Genomic DNA, 24,482 nt, shown 5'->3' on the forward strand with positions numbered 1-24,482 from the left:
TGTCTGCTGTTTATTCATTTTGCAGCCTTTATAAACACACACAAATGAATTTTACTTTTGATGATCTGGGTAGATTCATTCACAGTTTCTGTATGCCTTGGCATTGGCATCGGCATCAGCCAAGACGTGCAAAGAAAAAAAAACTGTGTAATGGTATCAGCCCCCAATCCTACATCAGCGCATCCCTGATTGTAAATATTCATACCGGTTGCTTAAGTGGCAAAATATGGAAAATATGACTTGATGCTTGTAAGATTTTTTTGAGTCATTTTTTTCTCAGCAGGAAAATACTTTTGAAAACAAATTGTCTGCATAATGACATGGATGATTATGCTCATTTAAAAAGGGCAACACTCCACAGTCCTCATCACATTAGGGTGGTGTGACGCACTCACAGCTGACTAATAGTTGTGACTAAATTTGTGTCCTGTTACTGTTTAGCTCGTCTTGCCTGAGACTTCACGAACTATGAGCATCTTTATGGTCCATTGACATTAACCTTGGTCTAGAGGGGGGTCTGCTGTCACCAGTAATCCTTCCTAATAACCAAGACCATCGTTAGACGTTACTTACCAGACCTTCACAATGGCAGAAGTTAACTTTTACTCTTATGGGTCAGAGCGTTTGGGTTGGTCAGCTGTTTGTTGTCCTCACTACAAGTTTTCTTAAATATCTACCATGCGGCTTCTCAAAGAGCATGAATCTATTTTGTTGATAAGTTTTTCTTGGATTTCTACTTAAACTTTGAATAATTAGGGTGTATTTTAAGTATGACACGTTAAGCTTCTCTAAAACCATGATTTTCTTATTGTGTGACGTATGACAGCAGTGACGCTGACTGTCACAGTGACTGCCCACGAGTAAAACACTCAGAATGTTGTAGGCGTTGCTAAAATGACGCCTGACTGCTTGTTAGGAAAATACACCTACGTTTCTGTTTGTATGTAGACATGCTGAAAACATATTTTGCATGTATTGAAATTAATGAGGTTTGAATCAGTTGCCAGTGAGTTTAACAATTACTCATGAAGGTTTGGTGCCTTATCATCCAGCTGGTATGTCAGTCTCAATTTTAAGTAAGGAACCAGGTTAAAAACTCTGAACCCTTTGGTTTAACAAGGCAAATGGTAAGCATTATATTTCGATGCAACATAATATATGTCTTGTAAAAGTGAAGTCCTATTTCATATTCTAGTACGCTGCATGCAGAATGTTCAATTTTAATTATATAGTTGCATACTGGGGTTGTAATATACCTTGCAATTTATTAAAGACATCACTGAATTCTTGATGTTGTATATCAAAGTAATTTTAGATCACCTGGATTCTTGAGGTATCCCAATTCTCACTAATGCTTATCTGAACCACACGGAAGACTACGTGCCTTACACCACAGCTGACCCCTTTTTATTTGCGCTGTCAGCAGTCTATGCTATTAAAACCTTGTTTCAGGCTGTTGAATAACTTTGAAAGGTAATCATTGCTTTCTTTTGTGCTTTTGGGGATGGGTTTGGGCATTCGTTCAAGAGTAAAAACAAATATTGAGTGCCTGTAAATTGTTGTAGAGACGTTTTCTAGAATCAGATCGTAGCTTATTTAGCATGGTCGCTAAACGGTGATGTGTGAGTTTCAGTGATTGAGTTTTAGCGTTGACTGTTTTTAAAATCTCTTTTGCAAAATGCTGCAAAACATGGTTCGATTTATTAACAAACAATGTTGGAACTGTCTCATGAAAATGACACCGTCTCATAGCTTTAAAGCCAATTCCAGTTTTTGGCCCATTGAACCTCCCCTCCTCACATATACACTAAGCACACCCAACTGTTTTATGACTGCTGCTGAGCAAAGATCACGTCACTGAGTAGATAGAACAAGGGCTACCGGCAGTTTAAGTTGAGCTGATAACTTGTAAGGATTACCTTGCACAATATAGATGTATACAAACCTACACTTGTGTTTTGGAGGGAGTTACTGATTTTGACATGCTTATTCTAAATAGGAAGGCCTTCATTTTTCTCACCCTTATTACCCATCATTCCACTTTGTCCTGAATGAATGTTTGCTGTTATGCAAGATTGAAACTGATGTATAATCAAGTACATGATATAATTCATGTTATACCAGTCAACCTCGTACTTCTGTTTTCCTGTAACTTTCATGAAAATCAATGAAATGCTTTTTATGCTAGTTCCTATTAGCATTGTATCTGACTTTTAAGATTTTACTCTGAAATTCATCTTTGGATTAGCATTTTGGACACTTGGATGTAGTGGAGCAGTCTGGCCACAGACTGCCTCTGAATCTTTCATTTATGTTCATTAAATTTTCACAATGGACCTTGCTTCCTTATGGCTTTTATTTCACCCAGAATGCCTGTGGTACTTGTGAAGCCAGCACAGACTGTTTTGATTTCAGACAGACCTCATGGTGTCTTTTCTCAAAAATTCTTTGGCTCCAACTGCTTAAAAAATGTAACCAGAAATGATTTTTTTTAGAGCACAAATATTTCAGAGAGATTTTTATTAATAGCCATGCTTAGAAACAGCTTGAGGCGTTGTTGTTTTCTGTTAACTTAAATGCATCAATATGCATGGTTGATTTACTGAGAGTTAGAATTTTGGGAATTATAATCCAAAAATGCTGGCATGTTATTGGTTCATTATCAGCAATATTTTCTTCTGATACAATATATATATATATATTAGTTTACCTTATTCACAACATTGGTGTTCCAAATGAAAGCCTTTGAGACAGTTCCTGGTCTAGGTTTGTGTCATTCAGGTCAATCACAGTGTATTTTACACCCTTCATAAAAGTAGTTGTGTTTGCTTACTCTGAGGCTGGCCCTGAAGATTGATTCATTTTAAAAGTTTTGTCTTGGATCTGCAATGAGAATCTGTTTTGGAATCTATTTTTGTAGTATCTATTTACTTTATTTATAATACCTGGAATCAGCTGTTTTTTGAGAGTGAATATTTCTGAAAGCATCTTCAGTGGAAAGCAAAACTTGAAAGTAGACTATGACAACTCTAGGTACAACATAATCTCTGAAGGACTAAATCAGAGCAAAGGACCAAGCGGCAGAGTGCATTTGTCTGACAGATGGGCATAATAATCAGCTGCTTGTGATTTTTTTACTGTGTTGTTTGGCACGTTTTGGCCTGCTAAATAAGCTATTGTTAGCTTAGCTAATGAGTTTCAGGTTCAGACACATCACACAGCAGGCTTGATTTGGGCTTTCAGTCAAACACTCTGTGAACTGAGCGTTTAACTCCGTTAGATTGGAGATTGATATATGGGAAGGATGGCAACTCAGGATGACATTTACACCATTGAGTATGTAGGATTTCCTCATTCATTCCTTAAATGGAAGGGCTGTAGCATTGGCAAATGATATTTACATTGCATTATTACCTGCTCAGCCCTGCTCATCTGCTGTTTATGTGCTGCCTACGTCCAACCAGTGATTATTTAAATCCAAATCTCACATGCCTGAGCCAGTTAATCCCAGTCTTAAGTAGCATCTGGATATTTCAAAGGTATGTTAGATTATAGTTGGTAAAAAAATTCTGAAGGAGGTCAGTGAATGCTGAGATAAGATAAGAATTTTTTATTAGTCCCACAGTGGGGAAATTATGAAAAATAAATGGTTTGAGGGCATTGGGTGTGCATTTCCCCATCATTGATTTACCTTTAGTAGTTACTGGGGGCTCTTACAATGAAAATAATTATTTTAGTATTAGTTGCAAGAAACAAATAATGAATTTGATTTCCAGCCCGTCCTTGTTCACATTCATAACTAATGTGACATTATTAAGTCAAATTTCTAACCTGTTACCCCCTACTTTTTTTTTTTTTATTGTCAGACAGCCTGGTGAGCTTTGTTGTTCTGAATTGTCTAAAACACACACACCCACACATATAATAATATAATATATGTATGTTTAAAAAGAGATTACAGCCTCCTACAGTGGTATTTTATTAAACTGTTAAAAGAAAGAATCAAGAAGTTATGTCTCTGATTGTGTACAGAGTCACTACTGTTATGAACGGCAGTGGTGTTATTCGTTATAACACTCCCCCTTATTTTCTCCTAATTGTGGGACAACAGCCTGAAATGACGTGTTCTTAGAATGACAGCATGTCACCTTAATAAATGTTCACTATTGCAGTCTTGTTCACGCTGTGTTGTTTTTACTGTATTTCAGCAGCAGGGGAATCTACAAGTGAGGTGCATTTATCTCAGAACCTCCTGCTGCTACTGTCTCTGTCGGTGTTGGTGGCCATTGTGGTGTTGCTGATCAACTGTGTGAACTGCTGCAAAGAACGTGAGATCAACTTTAAGGTGACAAGCACTGAGCTAAAACAGTCCTAGTCAATGTGTTATATATATAAAAAAATATTTGTGTTTTGTGTGACCTTTGTAAATGGAAATAATTACTTAAAGTTGTAGAAGTAGCCTTAACTTTCAAACACCAGTGTAAAATCTTTTTCCAATTATTTCCTCGTTAGGAATTTGAGGACAACTTTGAGGATGAAATTGACTTCACCCCTCCAGCAGAGGATACCCCCTCCATGCAGTCCCCTGCTGAGGTGTACACCCTAGCTGTACCACCTGTGCCCCTTCCTGGGCCTCCACACCTCCAGCTGTCCCGAATTACAGGTCAGAATCTCCTCAATATCCTGAATGGGTGGTGGAAAATGGGTTTTGCTTTAGACGCATCAGTGGGTTTTTTTTCTGGTTCTGCCAGCTTCCAGTAATGTTTATGCTAGCAATTTGTGAAGTTGTAACTTTCCAGTGTGCTGTAATGAAAGGAACTTTAAAGCTCTCACCTGTTATTGATGCATTCAAGTGAATATACATTTTTAATTGGCAAAAACACATATTTATAGTCATTTCTTGACAGTGCCTCCACTTAATTTTGTGCAAAAATATTCTTGCATTTTTTTTTGTCATTTAATTTTTTGATTATATATATTTCAGTTATTTAAAGTCATCTACAGCTCTATTTTATCCAGTTCATAGTCAGGGTTCTGGAGCCTACATAGAGTCACTGGGTGTAAAGCAGAATCATGCACTGGACAGGGCACAAGTCCATCACCGGGCATTACACATTCAAGAATTCCAACCCACACAGACATGGGAGAACACAGTTATCTTAAAGGCTAAGCACCAGCTTTATGAAAGCGTCAAACAAATAAATACAGTGCAATTTGAGTTCCTAACTTGTGTTTAGGTGTTTGTGTTTGTGTTGTGTTAGTCAGAAAACATGTTATTTCTTACTAATTTAAGGAATAAGGTTTAAAAGACCGTTGGTCCCCCCCCCCCCCCAACAGTGTTCGGAAACTCTAATAGTCGTCTTGCCTGTGACGTAGATGGTGGACAACAACACTGGAAGTTAATTTAATGCCAAATGACGAAAAGGTGTGTTGTTTTTGGCTGCAATCATTCAATGTACAGTGGGACATCTGTGCACAAATGGCCCAAAATATCCAGAAAATGGACTAAATTTGTCAACTTTAAGCGGGCACTTTGGAAAGGACCATGCGCTCACTCCGTTATCTGTAGCTCATTTCACTGGCGCTTTTCCAACAATATGGGCATGTAAGGACACCAACGAAAGGTGTTCAAGAGCCTCTGTAACATGGAGGTAAACAGGGTAAGGACATTTACTTTGCCTGTTTTAGTTGGTGTTAGTTAACGTTAGCTTGACTCGCTAAACTCGGTGGCTCAGATTATACTCGGCTACGTAGCTGCATTACGGAGGTTTATAGTGTCGGATGAATTCGAGTTCGACTTCGATCACATTTACAAGAATAACGGTACCTCTACATTTGAGTTTAGCTTATTGCTAGGCTAATGTCATGAATAATGTTGGTTATTTAGCTAGATACTGTCATAACAGTCAGTCATAACGGTGTTTTACCGCGGCGTTGTTCAGCTGTTGTCCACCAGTGACGTCACGGTTGCGTTCAAGAATTTCCGTAGCGAGCTCGGGTTTTTCCGTCAATTTAATAAAATTGTCAGTTTTAAAGCAAATTAAGCTGCTATTTTCATTTTAATTCATACTTATATATGTCAGTAACTAAAATAATGTGAAATATTCATGGAGGTCCATTAAGTGGTGCTTAGCCTTTGAGTGAAAAATTTTGGTCAGTGACCAAATGACCATGTAAAATTTGTGTTGTTTACACTGAAGCGTCCTCCACTGCGCATTAGGACAACTCAGCACATGATTTTATGCTTCATGCCTTTGTGTCCTGTTTTGTTGTGTTAGCAGTATGCTTTGAACATTTTTATCAGCACAATCACGAAGGAGTTGGTCTTGGAGCAAGCGCTTGACATTTCCTCAGACAGCAAATGCAGTGAATGATTTCAGACATGAGCTTCAATCATTAACAATTATTGATGACACATCTGAGACACATGAAAATGCCAGGTTTTAAGAGCTACAGGTTTTGCTCCCTTTAGATCACATTAGTTAAGAATGTTTTAATGTGTAACATCTTTGAAAAGTGTAGTGCAACTTAAACTGTCTCTGTTCGCTAGAGGGTAGTAGCACAGAATTTATTTATTTTTTCCACCCATTCAACATTATATTAAAGTAGGTTTATGTAGCCTCATGTGTTTTTTTTGTACACGCTAGATTTCTGAGCTCTGTAAAAGTACATAGAGGTCCTTTTTACATAATCCGTTATACAATACTGAGGCAGAGAACGGTTATGGATTTAAACACAAGCTGCAGTATGTTTTAGCAGCATCAGTAAAGATTTAAAAATTCACTGCTTAGTATTTTGTATTTATATTTAATTTAAAATATATAACATATGCCACGTTTTACCATTTTGTGTCATTGGCTGAATTTTCCCGTTTATTGTTTTGATTTTGCGTTTCAGACGTCTCATCTGGTCCACATGTGGCCCGTCACACGCTCAGTTACATCCAAGAGATTGGGAACGGCTGGTTTGGCAAGGTGAGGAACTACACCTATTTACACTCCACAATGTGTGGGTGTGTACCTGGAGAGCGTGCTTACCTCTGCAGTAACTTAACACAAGATTTCCCAAGACGTCTCTGGGGCATAGTTTCCCAGTGAGAAACTGTTCTACTCAAGGAATGTGAAGAACAAGCTGCTGACACTCCTTTATTTTGTGCAGTGGTGAATAGATTTTTTTCCCTCACTACCTCATTGTGGATAATTAGTTTTTCAGGTGTTAGCTTAATAGAATGAGCTTATTTAGGATGACATACCTTCATTTAACATGCTTAATTGTGCATGGTAATTAGATTGTGCTGTTGATTATCTAATTAATTCACTATCTACAAAAAAATAAACACATTTTGGGACATTATTACATGAAAATGTCTTCTAATAAATACAAAAATATGAAATAAACAGAATCACTTTTGAGGAGCCCCCAAACCGGAGCTCCTCTAACTCAAGGACAGCAAGTTATTACATATATTACAGTACTTAAGTATGCAATTCTATTAGCAATAAAAGGACAATCAACAGCTAGAGAAACTAAAAGAAACTAATAAAAGCACTAGGTATGGCGTAAACCCTGTTACAGGCGCTGCAAACCGTAGTACTGTTGCCCAATTAATTATGTTTTTAAAGCCCTCTCAGTATGCGTTTCCGAAATAGACCGGAGTGATGTAATTAGACTTGGGGGGGGGGGGGAACGTAATGTTAAGAGTCCTGTCTAATATTAGAGCAGTGGTGGGTTTCCTTGAGAGGGTTTTTAAACCAGGTTTCCCACATGCAGAGTAAATGAATTAGGTGTCGACCAGTCTCAGTCTTATTTGGTCTGATAAGTAGTTTAAGCAAAAATGGCTACTGGCTGTATGCCCCAATAGTTCTGGGGAAATATTGTTGTCTATAGATCTCTCCTGTCTCGAAATTTTATTAGGTGCTACTATGCTAGTAGGTAGCTAGATAACCATGAACATGAGAACATTCAAGAGGATTCAACCACAGCCTTAAGCCATAGAAAGTGATTCAGCTTAAACAGCATCAGCATCGACTGGTGAACAGCAGGGTAATGTTGTTTCAGGTGAAACCACAGTGACTGGCAAAAGTGTTTAGTATAATTAAAGGTTAGCTGTGCTCATCCAGTTTATCTAGCCAGAACCCTAGAGATAAAGCACTGGTTAATGCTAGTTGAGTCTTACTGTTTACGGATGTTGCCACATTGAGGCTTGTGAGCTGTGTCTCTGGCTTGGCCATCACTACCTTACAGTTGCACTGACCACACAGCAGCACTTGGTAGTCCTACAGACTATCACAGACAAGTCCACCTATTTCTCTACATACTTTGTAAGTTAGAGAGAACTTGTGCTCTTCAGAACATGCAACTATCATGTTTTACAGATTGGTTTAAGTGTTCTTTTGTCTCAGATGGCTTTCATATGGCTGTTGTAAATGGGCAAACAAGTCTTGCGAGGCAAATGTTGTCCTGCACATTTGGACTTAACCCCAGATAAAATATTTGTCTTCACTCATAGGTTTAGGTGTTTTATTTTAAAGCTAAGGTTAAACTGCCACTGCTTGTCCCTGTGGAGTACTGTTGTTGTGGTTTACTGTTTGTGCTGATGCTCTGTTCTCGTCTCTCCACAGTCAACTCTGGCCTGTAGGGACTGAAGTGTGACATGTGTGGGTGTGCATGACATTGTGCACATGCTGTTCATCTCTACTGTGACTGTGCGTTTGTCTGTCTGCGTGTGTGTGTGTGCGTATTTACTTACAGCAGAGCTAATGGGAAAGCTGTTTCCTAATTTTTGTTTTTTCTTTCTTCTCTGAATGGACTAGGCCTAGTTGAACATCCTCATCCTTAGCAGCTGCCACAGCATCCTCTGCTGGCTAGGCTTTATTTTCAGGAAGCAGTCACTTCCTCAGAGCCAAGCTTGTTTCAGCCTCTTTTTGAGCTTTGTTGATTCTGCTGTTTTTCCAATAGGTTTTGCTCAGCGAAATCTACTCAGACCCTGGTGCAACCAGAGTGGTGGTCAAAGAGCTGAAGGCCAATGCCAGCTCCAAAGAGCAGAATGACTTCCTTCAGCAGGGAGACCCTTACAGGTAAGAGATGGTCAGGAGTATTTAGTTTCTGAAATTTACTGCTTATTAGTAAAATGTATTTTATTTGTTTTCATCAGGGTCAGTTTCTTATTTCTTTCCATATACAGGGCTAGAAAAATGTGTTATTAAAGTTCATACATGAGTCAGCAAATTCAGTAGTATGTTTTTTTTTTAATATTAAGTGGCTAAGCACCACTTAATGGACCTCACTGAATATTTCACATTATTTTAGTTACTGACATATATAAGTATGAATTAAAATGAAAATAGCAGCTTAATTTGCTTTAAAACTGACAATTTTATTAAATTGACGGAAAAACCGTGACGTCACTGGTGGACAACAGCTGAACAACGCCGCGGTAAAACACCGTTATGACTGACTGTTATGACAGTATCTAGTTAAATAACCAACATTATTCATGACAATAGCCTAGCAATAAGCTAAACTCAGATTTAGAGGTACCGTTATTCTTGTAAATGTGATCGAAGTCCAACTCGAAATTATCCGACACTATAAACCTCCGTAATGCAGCTACGTAGTCGAGTATAATCTGAGCCACCGAGTTTAGCGAGTCAAGCTAACGTTAACTATCCATCCATTATCTGTAACCGCTTATCCAATTTAGGGTCGCGGGGGGTCCAGAGTCTACCTGGAATCATCGGGCGCAAGGCGGGAATACACCCTGGAGGGGACGCCAGTCCTTCACAGGGCAACACAGACACACACACACACATTCACTCACACACTCACACCTACGGACACTTTCGAGTCGCCAATCCACCTGCAACGTGTGTTTTTGGACTGTGGGAGGAAACCGGAGCACCCGGAGGAAACCCACGCGGACACGGGGAGAACACACTAACTCCTCACAGACAGTCACCCGGAGCGGGAATCGAACCCACAACCTCCAGGCCCCTGGAGCTGTGTGACTGCGACACTACCTGCTGCGCCACCGTGCCGCCCTAAAGTGAATGCGTTGGCCGGGAATCGAACCCGGGTCAACTGCTTGGAAGGCAGCTATGCTCACCACTATACCACCAACGCCTAACGTTAACTAACACCAACTAAAACAGGCGAAGTGAGTGTCCTTACCCTGTTTACCTCCATGTTACAGAGGCTCTTGAACACCTTTCGTTGGTGTCCTTACATGTCCATATTGTTGGAAAAGCACCAGTGAAATGAGCTACAGATAACGGAGTGAGCTTTCCAAAGTGCCCGTTTAAAGTTGACAAATTTAGTTCATTTTCTGGATATTTTGGGATCTTTGGGCCATTTGTGCACAGATGTCCCACTGTACATTGAATGATTGCAGACAAAAACAACACACCTTTTCGTCATTTTGCATTAAATTAAGTGCAACTTCTAGAGTTGTTGTCCACCATCTACGTCACAGGCAAGACGCCTATTAGCGTTTCCGAACAGCGTTGGGGGGTGGTGGTGGATGCTTAGCCTTTAAGGCCACTTTGAGAAATTTTATTTCTGCTTTAAACCATTCCTTTCACTATTCCTTCACTTGTCACAGCCATACATGTCATTATGTAGCACTGTTTTACATAGTAATCTTCCATAAGTGTCATTGTTAAAATAAAGCTTATTTCTATTATTGCTTCTATGGGGATTCTAGCACAAGTTGACTCCCAGTAAACAATGAGACAAAGCAGGGAATAGCAGGGTTGCCATTACAGATGTGAAAGCTGTTGTTTAACTTATCTTTGATCCTCTCTCGAATGTAAGTTAGATTCTTCTGTGTTAACCGTGTTAGTCTCTGGTGTTTGTCAGTGTAAACTAAAGCATGGCCTATAACAAGCTATTGCATTCCTCTTTAGGGTTCTTCAGCACCCAAACATACTGCATTGTCTTGGTCAGTGTGTGGAGGCCATTCCTTTCCTGCTGGTTTTTGAATACTGTGATCTGGTAAGTAGTGCTGTTGTTTTTTCTAGACATGCAACCAATATACAATTTATGTACATAATGTACGTTAAGTGTTGCAGTGAGTAAGGAATCAGGGATTGTGTGTCTTCTCGTCCCTGCTGCTTGTTCATAGTGAGCTGTGTGGCTCATCATTTAAAAGAACAGGCTCTGAAATTGGCTGTTCGGAACACAGCTGTTTTAAGAGGTTGGGAATGGTACTGTTGTGTGTTTTTGATCCTTGTGGTGTTTTGCCCCAAGCTTGTGCACATGTTTCATTAAGACCCCAAGGAGCTGTGAGGAAAAACTGGTGTAATATTTCACCTTTTAATAATACATTCTTAATCTCAGCATTTGAATACCTTTTGGTCATTATATCACATTAATGCCAGACTAGTTTGGCAAGGTCTTGTGGCCCTGAGCACTACACTGTGTTTGAACTAGAGAAGCACAAGTTAAAAGGATGCTCCATGTGAAAGGAGCTGCTTCTTTCTGGGTGATTTATTTTCTGTTTTTCTTGATCTATTTTGGGCCTGCTGTCTGTAGCCGACAGGGATCTGAGCAGCATAGCTGCACAAGGTACTCTCCAGTTTCCTTATAGCCCAATAAAGCAACAGGCTTCGTTTACCACTGCTGTCACTCTGCCTTCTAGCTGTGTTGGTGCATTTTATCGCCTTGCCTGCAAGTTACTGTGAAACACAGCCAGTAATGCGCGCATGCGTCACGTCTAGGCCAAGATTATAGTGCTTCCTTGTAAAGTAATGGTCTCCTGGGATAGATACAGACAAATTGAAATGGGTTATGAATTCAGTTATTCCCAGTCAGAGTCTTATCTGTGTCTGTGTTTTATGACGAGTTGTACCTTTGATTTTCTTTCCATACGTATTAGTGTGCAGGTCTAAACTAATTGTTCAAATGGCCCTATAAATATTTTACAGATCTTCTCAGACTTAAGTGCAGCTGGTTCTTTAAGGCTTTAATATCTTTATTCAAGTAATTAATCGAATCAAATGGAATTTTAATTTGATTGATTTTCACTGTCTCAGTGATGTATCATGTTAAATTGCAGTATTGAGTCAAAACACCAAGAACAGAATACACAATCTAATAACATGAACTGCTTTTAAAATGTCCTTATTTTGTTTGATTAAAAAAGGTAGTTATAGTCAGAAGTGTAAGTGGACATCCCCTGCTTTTCTCCAGTTTATTTAAACATGAAGTCATCAAATTCAGTCACATGGAAGAAACTATATTCTCTGTGTAAGCACTTAGCTGGCTGCAAAGCCCCCGTGGTTCACAGCCAGGGCGCACTGTGAGCACCTGCCCAGCGGTGAGGGGCTGCAGTTTGGGCTGATGTCCTCCAGAGCTGGAGCAGGTGGATGGCACCCAGCCATTGCCTCTATCCCTCAGGGCCAGAATGAGCTCACCGTGGACCAGAATTGCATAATGCCCTCTGTGGAGCACTTCTTCACTGAGCTGCCATTGTTGCAATGGTTTTGACCTGCTCTGGCAAACTGAAGGCTACTGAATCACGGCAGAGTGGGATGTCTACTGTCTGTTCGGTTGTGCTGAACACTCTTAGGTGCAGTTGTTTGGGATGAAGATGTAATCTTGTTTAATTTCTAGCCAAATCGTTATTTTATTTTGTTTCATGTTTTGCCTACTGCTTACACTTTGTTTACTGGGGTGGAGTAAACATCTGATAGACTGATTCTAATGTGACTTGTTTTGATGTAATTTTAAGTTGATTTTTAAGAGTACTTTAGTATCTAAACGGCTAATTCTAGCCATTTCTTTTTAGCCAGACTGTATTGACTGAGGAGCAGTCCCTCAGTTATTATTTTTAAGCTTATGCTTCTAATCTTGGTGAATTTGTGGCTTTAAAAAGGCAAATATTACTCATGTTTATTATGTGATTTTTGTGTACTTTTAAAACTTTTAGGTGACATTTAAACCATTCATTATCTGTAAGCGCTTATCCAGTTCAGGGTCGCGGTGGGTCCAGAGCCTACCTGGAATCATTGGGTGCAAGGTGCCAGTCTTTCACAGGGCAACACACACACACACTCACTCACACACTCACACCTACGGACACTTTTTGAGTCGCCAATCCACCTACCAATGTGGGTTTTTGGACTGTGGGAGGAAACCGGAGCACCCGGAGGAAACCCACGCAGACACAGGGAGAACACACCACACTCCTCACAGACAGTCACTTGGAGGAAACCCACGCAGACACGGGGAGAACACACCACACTCCTCACAGACAGTCACCCGGAGCGGGAATCGAACCCACAACCTCCAGGTCCCTGGAGTTGTGTGACTGCAACACCACCTGCTGCACCCCCGTGCCGCCCAATATTACACCAACTATTTGATATACATAATATTACAGGAAATGCCACTTTAGAGATTAGATTTCAGTATGCTTAAAATAGCTACACTAATAGAAGGTAGTGCTGGTGCAGGTACTGTGTTCATTGTTTTCTGGTAAGGAATTGTTAAATATACTTTCTGCTCAGATATCTGGGCCGTCTCTGAAACTAGAAGATCTAGAAGAATGTTACTTTTTTGTTCTCATTTCTTTTTAAATTGTGAAAACCTTCACGTTTATTAAATTTAATTAAAATTTTTTTTTTACCACGATCCTTCTTTAGTCTCCACATTTAAGCCCCAAAACGCTGTGTTTTTTCCCCCTATTCTTGTTCAGTAGTCTATTTAGTGAATATCTCCTGTGGTAATAACTCAGTTTTCAAGACGGAACTGTACTGCACAGGGTCTACTGTGTTAATTAATAATTGTTGTCCATGTGTATCACTGGTAACCAGTGGTAACCCTGACTCATTGCATTTTGGACAGAAATATAGTGGCAGGGTGCAATCGGAGCAGGCCTACAGAATGCCAGTTGCTGCCGGGCTGAGTGACAGTCTCTCCTGTAAAGGCTGTCTTCAGGACGCTGCCCTGTGTGTGTGTGTGTGTGTGTGTGTGTGTGTACTCATGTGAACTTGAATGATACAGATAATCTTCTGGGACGAGGTTGTACTGTTTGCAACAACTGTTTATTTACGAAATATTTAACATATACAGTAAGGATTTATTTTTTTTATAACGATGTTTAGCAATCCTGGTCCTGGTGGGACAGTGCACCACACATGGATATTCCCCTGTTCGTAACACACCTGATACAACCAGTGAGCTATATAACAACTACTTCTGAATCTGAAGTATGTGAGATGGAGTTGGAGTGAGGAGAAATCCAGAACCAAGACTGACATTCACATTGCTGAAAGCTGAAAGATTACTTTGTATGAAAAAGAGAAATCAGTACAATTATTAACTCTAAAATATAGTTATAGATATTTTTATATTATTAAATATATTTATAAATACAGAGATGTTCTTAATAATGAAAAAATGGCGTGAGAATGTGTTAAACTTGCTTTTGTCGTTCATTGTTAATTGCATTCCTAATGTGACAAGGTTTATTTAGGATTGTCGGCGAAGAGAGTGCTTTAATTCAGGAGATGGTTTTAGATCTGGATCTGGATCTGCAGCACGGGCCCTAGAACATAAAACTACTGGCAGTAAACGTGGCTGAGTTTGAACCACAGCCGAACACTGTTTACTCGTTTCCTCTCTGTCGTCAACAAGGGTGTGCTATGTGAAGACTTCAGCCTTGACACTGAAACAGGATTTCACTCAGTAAAGTATTATGCATCCATTATGCAGTCACTCAAGTCAATGGGCCCAAGTTGTTGCTTGTTTAACCCACAGCAGGTCCTCGGGGACATTGGTAGTATGTTGGCTTCTAATTTACCAACCACAGTCTCTTATAGAGACGGCATATTAATGAAAACTGCATGTGTTTATTTTGAGATAATAAGTATGTGTATTATACTGGTAATAGGCATGTGCAGTATAACATTGTCCAGTCTTGCACTATGACCAGAGCCGATTGGGTTATAGTATTGTACCAGTGTGTGTGTATATAGTATTGTAAAGTGTCCCAAATAACAACCAAAACCACAAAAAAGTGTCTGCTTTGTTCCACCACTGTCATGTGTCAGCACACAATTCAAGTAAGCTTTCAGAAAAAGGGAAATAATTGAGTAACAGCTTTTTACAGTTTTACAAACTTACAGACTGTGGCTCTTCAGTAACCTTTGGAAATGTTTCTGCTCAGGAACTTGTGAACTAACTTGGTAGATTTTACCATAACCTTAATTATATCATTGTTAAAGCCCATAATTTAATTTATTTGTTTTGTTTATTTATTTATATTTGTAACAAACCTAAAACTCACTGTATGATGTTTATCTATTGGATATTTATGGTAAATTTCTGTGAAAGTAAGTTGTTGAATGTCATTGTTATTATGCTGTTAATAACTGAGGCTTTGTATTTATTTGTTTTATTAATTTAATTTATTGGCTGTATTTATCTGTACCGTCTCATGCTGTAAAATTGGGCTACATTCTGAGATTTTAAGACAAATATATTTAATATAACTGCAAGTCATGCAATATCAATTCATGACCTTGTCATTAGTTGGCTCAAGCCTACATGATACAAGAGCAATTTATGGACCAGGTTTTAGTGAATTATGATGTTTTTATAAGAATGGATTACACAGTGAGTCTGTCATGTTGGAGTCTTGGAAGGCAGCTGAACTTCACCCTGTGATATACATAGCTACTCATCACCTTCACAGTAACAGAGTTGACACCATATTGAAAGCTTGCTTATAGCTTTCTGGATGTGAGAAGTGTCTCTGTTGATGGTGCTTATACTTGGATATTAGAGTGTGAGGACCTTCAGCCGCTCTTGCTCTGTGATCTCCTTCAGGATCTGCTTTCCTCTGTTTCTGCTTCTGCACCTAGATTTGTGAAGGATCTTCACTTGAAACATTGCAATCATTAATTAATTAATTAATTAAAACGAATTGGCATATAGGGCGGCACAGTGGCGCACCAGGTAGTGTTGCAGTCACACAGCTCCAGAGACCTGGAGGTTTTGGGTTCTAGTCCCGCTCCGGGTGACTGTCAGGAGTGTGGTGTGTTCTCCGTGTGCTCTGGTATCGTCCCACGGTCCAAAATACACGTCGGTAGGTGTATCAGCGACTCGTGTTCATAGGTTTGAGTATGTGAGTGTGTGTGGACTGGCACCCTCTCCAAGGTGTGTTCCTGCCTTGTGCCCTATAGTACAGGCTCCGGACCCACCGCGACCCTGAATTGGAGAAGCGGTTACAGATAATGAATGAATGAATAGTTGGCATATTCATTCATTCATTCATTATCTGTAACCCTTATCCAGTTCAGGGTCACAGTGGGTTCAGAGCCTACCTGGAATCATTGTGTGCAAGGCAGGAATACACCCTGGAGGGGGCGCCAGTCCTTCACAGGGCAACACACACACACACACACATTCACTCACACCTGTGGACAGGACACTTTTGAGTTGCCAATCTACTTACAAACGTGTGTTTTTGGGCTTGTTATTCCAAAATAAGATTTTGTAATCACATGCATTATATGCACTCTTATAAATGAAGTTTTGCGCAGTTCTGTTTAGAAACATTTTAGATGTTAAATGGTGGCTTGCAGTTTAGTGGCTGAACACTTAAATTTGTTTGCTCTAATAAGTTTTTTTTTTTTTTTTGACCCTGGCCTCTTTCACTCCTGGCAACTGAAAGTGTCTCACCTAGGCCTGCTCTTGTCTCCTAAACTGGTCTTTGGCCTGCAGGCCCAGAAACCGGACCCAGAGGAACAGCCCAGTGCCTCTGAGCCAGTCTGACCACTGCTCTTTTATTTTTAAATTACTGTGACACAGCATAAAGTACACTCCATTAAATGGCATTTCCCTTATTTGGTCCAGTCCCTTGGTGGCAGTAAGTATCAGTGCAAAGAGAGATTGCTGCCCCTCAGTGGTTAGTTCCATGAAAAACATGTAATGGCTGTGAAATTCTGACACTGAAATCTTTATTTATGAGCATATGTGGATCAGAGCAGCCTGTGCTCGCCTACTTTTTAAATACGTTATAAAAATTCCATTCTAAATATTTGTAGATGGCTGCACCGTTGCTGTTGTTTGGCATGTGTGAGATGTGATTTGTGATTTATTGTACAGGGAGACCTGAGGAGTTACGCAGCTCAGAATGACTGGCTGTACAGGAACGGAGAACTGTTGCAGCTTCAGAAAATGGCCTGTGAGATTGCTGCCGGCGTTACTCACCTGCACAAGCACAACTTCTTACACAGGTTTGCTTTCCCTACTGCTCTATATGTACTTCTGCTAGGCACAGTATGCCAAGGCACCATGTTTGTCGTTCTCCCTTAAATATGGTTTCTTACTCATCCCCTAAAACTGAAAAACTAATCATGAAAATCATCAATTTATTATGAATAACTTTAAAAATGCCAATGAAATTATGATTTTGGTGACTGCTGTAAATGACCCATTACCGATTTATAGATTATGGCTTTACTATTGTTTACTCTATTATTACAGTACCATGTGGGGTGTGTAGTTTGGATACGCATATGCGTCCTGAGGGGTTAAAGTGTCTAGAGTACAAGCCACAGGTGCTTTTTCTGTTAGTCCTGAGTTCTCTCTTAAACATCCCCTATCATTAACCCCTCCACTTGCTTTGGCATTGCATAACCTTCACGCAGTTGACACATGATCAAAGAAGCGCCTCATGATTCCATGTTGTCCAATCCATTCATTTCCATAGCAACCCATTTTGTATTTGTTTTTGGCTAAACATTTTTTTTCTCCCGTCCTTGTTTTCTCCAAAAAAGGCAGTCTCTAAAAGTCGTCTTTCGTTTTCATTTCTACCCAGGCAGCGTACAGTGTCTGGTGGAGACGAGGCTGGGTGTCATACAGCACTCAGTTTGGCGCTCTCTGTTTTGCATGCTCAGAATACACAGAAAGGAGTCCAATTACACAGCTTCAATGGATTGCTAGGTGTCGACTGTCCTTCAGCGCAGAGATATGATGATTCTGCGGTTCAAGTGTAAAAGGATCCCCTTCACATTTGAGGGGGGTGTATGCATGTCAGGGCTAGGGGGCTGATTAGTAGCTCTGGAACAACTCTTTCGAAGTCATGGAGATTCCGCTCTGTGTCGTAACAGGCATTGTGTCTCCTTAGCTTTGGGGTGGCAAAGTTGATTTACAACAAGGTGCTGCTAGCCACTCCCGCAGGGCACTGCAGCTTTGTGCACCCCGGTATAAATACTGCACCCTGGGCCTATCTTTGCTACAAGCAACTGATAAGAAAAGCCTAGTCAAGCACTGAACATGACTAGTTTGCAATAGATGCCTGAAGAAAACTACAGATCAGTGATGAATGAGCACTCTCTCAGGACATAAGAGTTATTAAGGTTTTTGTTTTGTTATGTTTTTTTTTTAATCCTTTTCGTATAACTCTTGTTTTTACCTAAAACCTAGCAGAATCCTGCATGCACTGCTTATGCTTTGCATTTCCCAAATTTTACCTTGTATGGCCAAAAGTGACGCTCTGATTCTCAGGGAATGAATGTCAGTACTGTATGAACAGTCTTTGCCAGGGGCAGGATACAGTGTCAGAAATATCAGTACATTTATCTTGCAGCGGTTTCAGTAAGCCTGACAGTAGGCCAGGACTGTATGAGCGAAGAACCCTACGGTCAGCGAAATCCTGGTAGCAGGGAGTAAGAGAGCCACCCTGTGCTCTTGGAACAAGCGTCTAGACAAGGTGACAGGGCCAAGCTGATATCAGTTACCCACTGACCATCACGGTTTAGTCTGAACGAGTCACCTTATGTTCTGCGGTGCCTTTTTGCTGCCATTGTGAGTCCAGTGTTCCTCCCTGGGAACAATATCCTGATGCTGTGTGAGTAAGTCGGGAAAAGCTCCAGCATCAGTGATTTTGTTGCTAGGGGGAGAGCAGAAACGACAGGAATTCCTGTAATCTGTTCCTGGAAACTAATGGTGGGAAACTTTGGAGTATTCAACAATGATAAACATACAAACCTGCAATGGCCTTTGTTTATTTTGTTGGAACATAAAAGCAATAAAACAAAAATCCCCCAACAGTGGAGCCATGTGTTTGTTACGAGTTTTCTAAATGAGAATGAAAGAATCCAAATCAAATAAGCAATAGTGAAACATGCATTACGTTGGAAAGCTCTGTTAGGCCACTGAGTAAATCACCCAAAATATTTGAAGTGATCCAAACCATATCAGGGTTGCATTGGTTTATAATGTAGTTCTGTTTATTATTAATAATAACAATGTACACACACCTCATCTGTGATAGGCTCTTGCTTCCAGACAACACTAAAGTTACTGTATTATGCATCTGGAAGAAACTAAAGCTATTGTCAGGACATTTACTGTCAAATTAAATCTGAATGGACATTTTAATGCATTTTAATGTTGTTACCGTTACGTCATGTTTATATTTATTTCTGCTTTCATCTCCCACTTCCAGTGATTTGGCGTTGAGGAACTGTTACCTTACAACAGACCTGACTGTCAAGATAGGAGACTATGGCATTGGCTCCTCAAGATTTAAGGTGAGCTTCTGTATTCTGCATCAAAGAAGAGTAAATAATCTTATTATTAAAGACACACCTTGTATTAATTTTTGAAGCTTACGAGAATGCACCAATCAGCCATAATATTATGACCACCTCCTTGTTTCCATTCTCTGAGTTCCACTGACCGTACACAAGCACTTTGTAGCGGTGCCTGTAATTGCAGAACTACAATCACCACTGTGGAGGTGCTGATAATTGACGAACAGGTTGAAAGGGCAACAATGGGACTGCAGTCTGTAATCGTAGTACTAGTCAGTGGATGTGGGAGAATGGACAGCAAGTGTGTTGTTGTAATATTCTGGCTGATTGGTGTATGTTCCCAGTTCCCAGTTATAAAGGGAAATAGGATTGTTTCTTGCATATTCATAAACTAATATTGATATGAGTGTGTAATTCATATAACACAAGTTCTCTCTGGTGTCACAGGAGGATTACATCAGTACAGAGGATGACCAGTGTGTTGCTTTGCGCTGGCTTGCCCCGGAACTGGTTGGTGAGCTGCATGGAGGTGTGATAACATCAGAACAAACTAAACCGAGCAATGTTTGGTAGGTAACACCAAACATTACATGTGCTCCTCAAGGGTGCTGTTGTTTAATATTGTTTAAGAAAATTAATATCTAAACTTGAGACACTGTGCCACATGTAAAATCTTTGAAAGCTGCATGAAGCAGTGATGCTTTGCTTTGATTGTGCTTGTTTTTAGAGGTGACCATCATGGTGAGAGGTGTTGCCTTTTAAACCAATACATAAATTCGAAACCCTTTTGCAAAGATAATATATTTTTTAAATGAACGATTCTGCTACTGATTACATTTTGAATATTTATTAATTTGAGATAAAACAAAGTAACTTAAATAGTGTTCGATTCTTATTCTTAAAGTGAATATCTGTGTGTTTTAAGGGCATTGGGAGTGACCTTGTGGGAGCTGTTTGAGAAAGGAAAGCAGCCTTATACTCACCTGACAGACAGAGAGGTCCTCCACAGTGTCATCAGAGATCAACAAATCAAACTCTTTAAGCCTCAGTTAGATGTACCTTATTCAGAAAGATGGTGAGTCTGTCACAGATCTTATAATGCGTTCTCATTTATTTATTTTTTTAGGGATGCCCCAAATCACTCACCACCCCAAATTGTTTAGCTATTAAAAGTGTTACTGTTATGTATATTTACAGGTATGAAGTACTGCAGTTTTGCTGGCTCCCCGCAGACAAAAGGGCCACAGCCGAAGAAGTTCACCGCCTGCTTACCTATCTCCGCATGCAGGGCCAGAAAGAAATTGAAGATGACTTTGAGCAGCGATGGAGCTCCCTCAAACCTAATCCTGCTACCCGGCAGGCCACTGTCAGCCATTCCTCCTTCCCTATTCTGGAGCAGTTTGATGACGGCCGAGAACCAGATGAGATGCTCACGGTGACGGAGACGAGTCGTGGACTTAGCTTTGAATATGTATGGGAAGCCGCCAAGCATGACCACTATGATGGGCACAATCACTCTTCCATGGACACCAAGCTGAATTACCACAGTATGTTTTTTCCAGTGCCGCGGCAGGACATTCAAGCCCACTTCCCTGAGACTAGGGGTGAAGCAGAGGCTGAAAGAGTTCCGGGGACCTTGCCAGTGTTTGATGCTCGAGAAGCTAACTCTGGGAAAGAGTACTACATTCAGCTGGAGGAGCAAGATGAAAGTGACCTAGGAGTCATAGAACGTCAGGGTGCTGAGGGAGCAACTGCATCAATCAAGGAGCAGTACGTTGTCTTACAGGACATTCGATTAGACGAATCCAGCACAGACGCGGACTTTTTTCATCAGAGTATAGATTCTAAAGACTCCTTCCTTCAGGACAGCCATATATGGTCCTCAAGTGAACATGATAGTCCTTACCATGCAAATATTTTTAGCGAGAACGATTCAAAACTGGAGGACTCTCATTCTTATAGAAGTGGCTTCATGGAGCTTCCAGAGATTAATTTGCAAACCAGTGGTTCTTTTGAAACCAAGGGTACAGCGGAGAATGAAGGTCTTGGTACTGCTTTTTTAGGGATTGAACGAGACGCCGTACATCGTGGAGACTTTGAGACAGATCACACAGATGTAATGAAGCTTCTTAACACCGAAAAGTTGGCTGATAATTTCTTATTCCTCAAAGAAAACAGCCTAATGAAAGACAGCCCTGGTTTGCCAGAGGCTAGAGACATCGGGGAGACAGATTTATCAAGGAGCCCCTTCAGGGATGTAGATATGTCACCACATAGATTGAGCGTCAGTGATGAGCCCACTAAATCTGTAGTAAGTTCTACACAACTAAGGGATGAGTTCTTGGACTTGGTGAGTCCTATTTTAGGAGATTTCTTATCGCCTTTAAAAGGAAGTGAAAAACTGGTGCCTTTGGATATATTCTCAACAGAAGAAACCTGTAGCAACCAGCTGCCAGATATAAACAGCTCTTCCAATGGGGACAGGGCTCAATTAGATTCCTCAAACAGTCGGATTTACTCTACCTCTGAGAGCACCGATGTTGCTATTGTGGATCCAAGCGATAGTCAGAAGTTGATTATTGAAAGTGCCACAACAGACATTTTGTGCACAGATGCCAAAACCCCCATCCGTGAAGAATGCCTCAGAGTCCCTGAGGAGAAAGGGCAGTACATAGGAATTACTGACTCTTCTGAGCAGAAAAGCCAGACTTCTTCAGTTACAGATAGTGGTCTCACAGAAGGATTTACAAACAGTGACTCCTTCAGCGATATGTTTTTAGATGGGGATCAGAACAATACAGTTAAAGATGTTCAATTCACCGAAGACGAGGATCAGAAAGAATCCTTGTTGAGTGATCATATGTCTCAGGATGTGTCTTCACTGTTGATCTCAGATTCTTGCTTGGATCAGATCAGTCAAGATAGCCTTCTGGAGGACAGCATGTCATCCGCTTTACCGACTGTTGAGAATTCAGCCGAGACCCCTGATTCATTAGATTCTTTAGACATACATAGAGAGGTGGAACAGATGGAGTCACTGGACGCCCCTGTCGTTCATAAGCTTCAACCACCTTACAAAACTGCCGATAGCGGATATGAGACGGAGAACCTTGAATCGCCTGAGTGGAATTCTCAGTTAAGCGTGAAGGATGTCTCCGAAGAGAAGGAAAGTAGTACTGCAGAGAATCCTGCCGTGAACTTGTTGGCTCCACCAGAAATAGTCGTGTCTGTGGTTGATAACGTACCTGACGTTCAGGAAAATGGAGATGGACACCACCAAGTAATTGGTGAAGCTCCTATTGGAGGAAACTACAGGGACTCTGCTTACTTCTCAGACAGTGAAGAACCAGAGAAGAAGACTGAAGAAACCAGTGGAGGAATTTCTGCTGGTGCATCGGCATGCCCTGTGAGCTCTCCTGTAGATAACGGAGAAACGTCAACAGCAGGGGTTGCAGATCTCCCTGACCCTAAAGACAACTCAAAAGTGTCTGAGATTGGTGGTCAGCAAGAAAACCATAGTCCTGTAGCTGTATTATCAGATGTTGGCGCAACATTCCTGCCAGAGTTAGTCCTTACCACGGAGGAGGACTGGAATAAAGAAAAACCAGTGTTTGTTGATTGCTTTAAGAAAGAAGAGAAGTTAGAGACGTTTTCTGAACTCTTAGAAGATCAGTCTCATTCCAGTGTGATCCCTAAAGCTCTGGAAATAACTACTCCTACCTCTGAAAAGCCTTCAGCAGACACTGTAGTCCACGCAAAGCTAACAAGGACTTACGCTGGGGAAGGCACAAAGAAAAAGGAGCCGGACATGGAGGGTAGATACCTTGGCAAGCTGGATGGAGCGTCAATGATGGGTGGGTCCGAAGACGGAATGGAAGCTGATGAGGAGGATGAGAACAGTGACGATTCTGATGATGACATACGTGCTTACAGACTGCACAGCTCGGGCTCGGAAAGTGAGGACGATGTTGTTCATCCGGTGCCTGTTATAGTCTCAGACAACAGTGACACCTGCAACCTGAAAAGTCTGCTGAAACCCAAGTCGCTCCAGACCTCCAAATCCACCGCAGAGCAGGACCATAACGGAGACAACAAAAGAGCTGTGTCCTTCTTTGATGACGTGACTGTTTACCTCTTTGATCAGGTATACTATATATACACACACACACACACACACACACTTTATTTGCCTTCACAGCGTCTTCAATTAAACTGTCCTTTATGCAGGAAACCCCTACAAAAGAGCTTGGAGATCAGACCTTGGGTCCTAACAGCCAAGTGTCAGAGTTCAGCAGCCCGCCAGCTTCCTCCAACTACCTTAACAGGTTTACCAACTCAGAAAGCTCCACAGACGAAGAAGGTGATGTTAACACTGCAGTTTTAAAAGCTACAAGTGTGCTAACGTACGAGAAGCATTTGTTAATGAACTGCATTTTTTTCTACAGGCGGTGCATTTGAATGGGATGACGACTTCTCCGCAGAGCCATCGTTCCTCCCCAAAGCAGGCGCTGACGGCTCAGCTAACAGAGCCACAGCAGCCTCCAAGTACTTCTCTCCTCCTCCTGCAAACCGCCCATCGGAACAGAGCTGGAGCAGCCCCTCGTCCACGTACTCTCGCTTCTCCATCTCTCCAGCGAGCATCGCCAGCTTCTCCCTCACCCACCTCACAGACTCTGACATTGAACAAGGTGAGTCTCTCTCACACAACACTCAAATAATTAACAATAAACTTCCTACATTTTGAATCCTTAAGGTATTATTTATTCTAATGGATGCTTTGAACCCTTTTTTGAGGTCTGTAATCTTTAACAAAGACTTCGATATGTACGTTTAAAAATACTTAACGATGCCGTTTTAATGATGAAAAAATTGTCTAAAAACACCCCTCACAAAGAAAATTCCAAGTCGTAAAGCATTTTCTAAGAAAGCGTCTTT

General features: G+C 40.8%; 1 protein-coding gene and 1 non-coding gene across 3 annotated transcripts in view; one reads left to right on the forward strand and one right to left on the reverse strand.

Annotated features, from left to right (window-relative positions):
* Positions 1–24,482, forward strand: part of lmtk2 (lemur tyrosine kinase 2) — a 31,418-nt gene that overhangs the window by 4,319 nt on the left and 2,617 nt on the right. The window contains exons 2-13 of one of the 2 annotated variants that reach the window (XM_066641522.1): positions 4,209–4,345; positions 4,513–4,663; positions 6,898–6,974; positions 8,959–9,077; positions 10,905–10,992; positions 17,113–17,243; positions 19,460–19,544; positions 19,995–20,116; positions 20,473–20,622; positions 20,745–23,691; positions 23,775–23,907; positions 23,993–24,235. In XM_066641522.1, coding sequence (XP_066497619.1) covers positions 4,209–4,345; positions 4,513–4,663; positions 6,898–6,974; positions 8,959–9,077; positions 10,905–10,992; positions 17,113–17,243; positions 19,460–19,544; positions 19,995–20,116; positions 20,473–20,622; positions 20,745–23,691; positions 23,775–23,907; positions 23,993–24,235 — 4,383 coding nt within the window. The remainder of the gene's footprint in view (positions 1–4,208; positions 4,346–4,512; positions 4,664–6,897; positions 6,975–8,958; positions 9,078–10,904; positions 10,993–17,112; positions 17,244–19,459; positions 19,545–19,994; positions 20,117–20,472; positions 20,623–20,744; positions 23,692–23,774; positions 23,908–23,992; positions 24,236–24,482) is intronic. The other variant, XM_066641523.1, reaches the window with a different exon arrangement.
* On the reverse strand, positions 10,051–10,122 carry trnag-ucc (transfer RNA glycine (anticodon UCC)). The gene has a single exon. It is a non-coding gene; the product is annotated as a tRNA-Gly (tRNA).

This window comes from Hoplias malabaricus, chromosome 13 (genome assembly GCF_029633855.1).
Source record: "Hoplias malabaricus isolate fHopMal1 chromosome 13, fHopMal1.hap1, whole genome shotgun sequence".
Classification (NCBI taxonomy): Eukaryota; Metazoa; Chordata; class Actinopteri; order Characiformes; family Erythrinidae; genus Hoplias; species Hoplias malabaricus.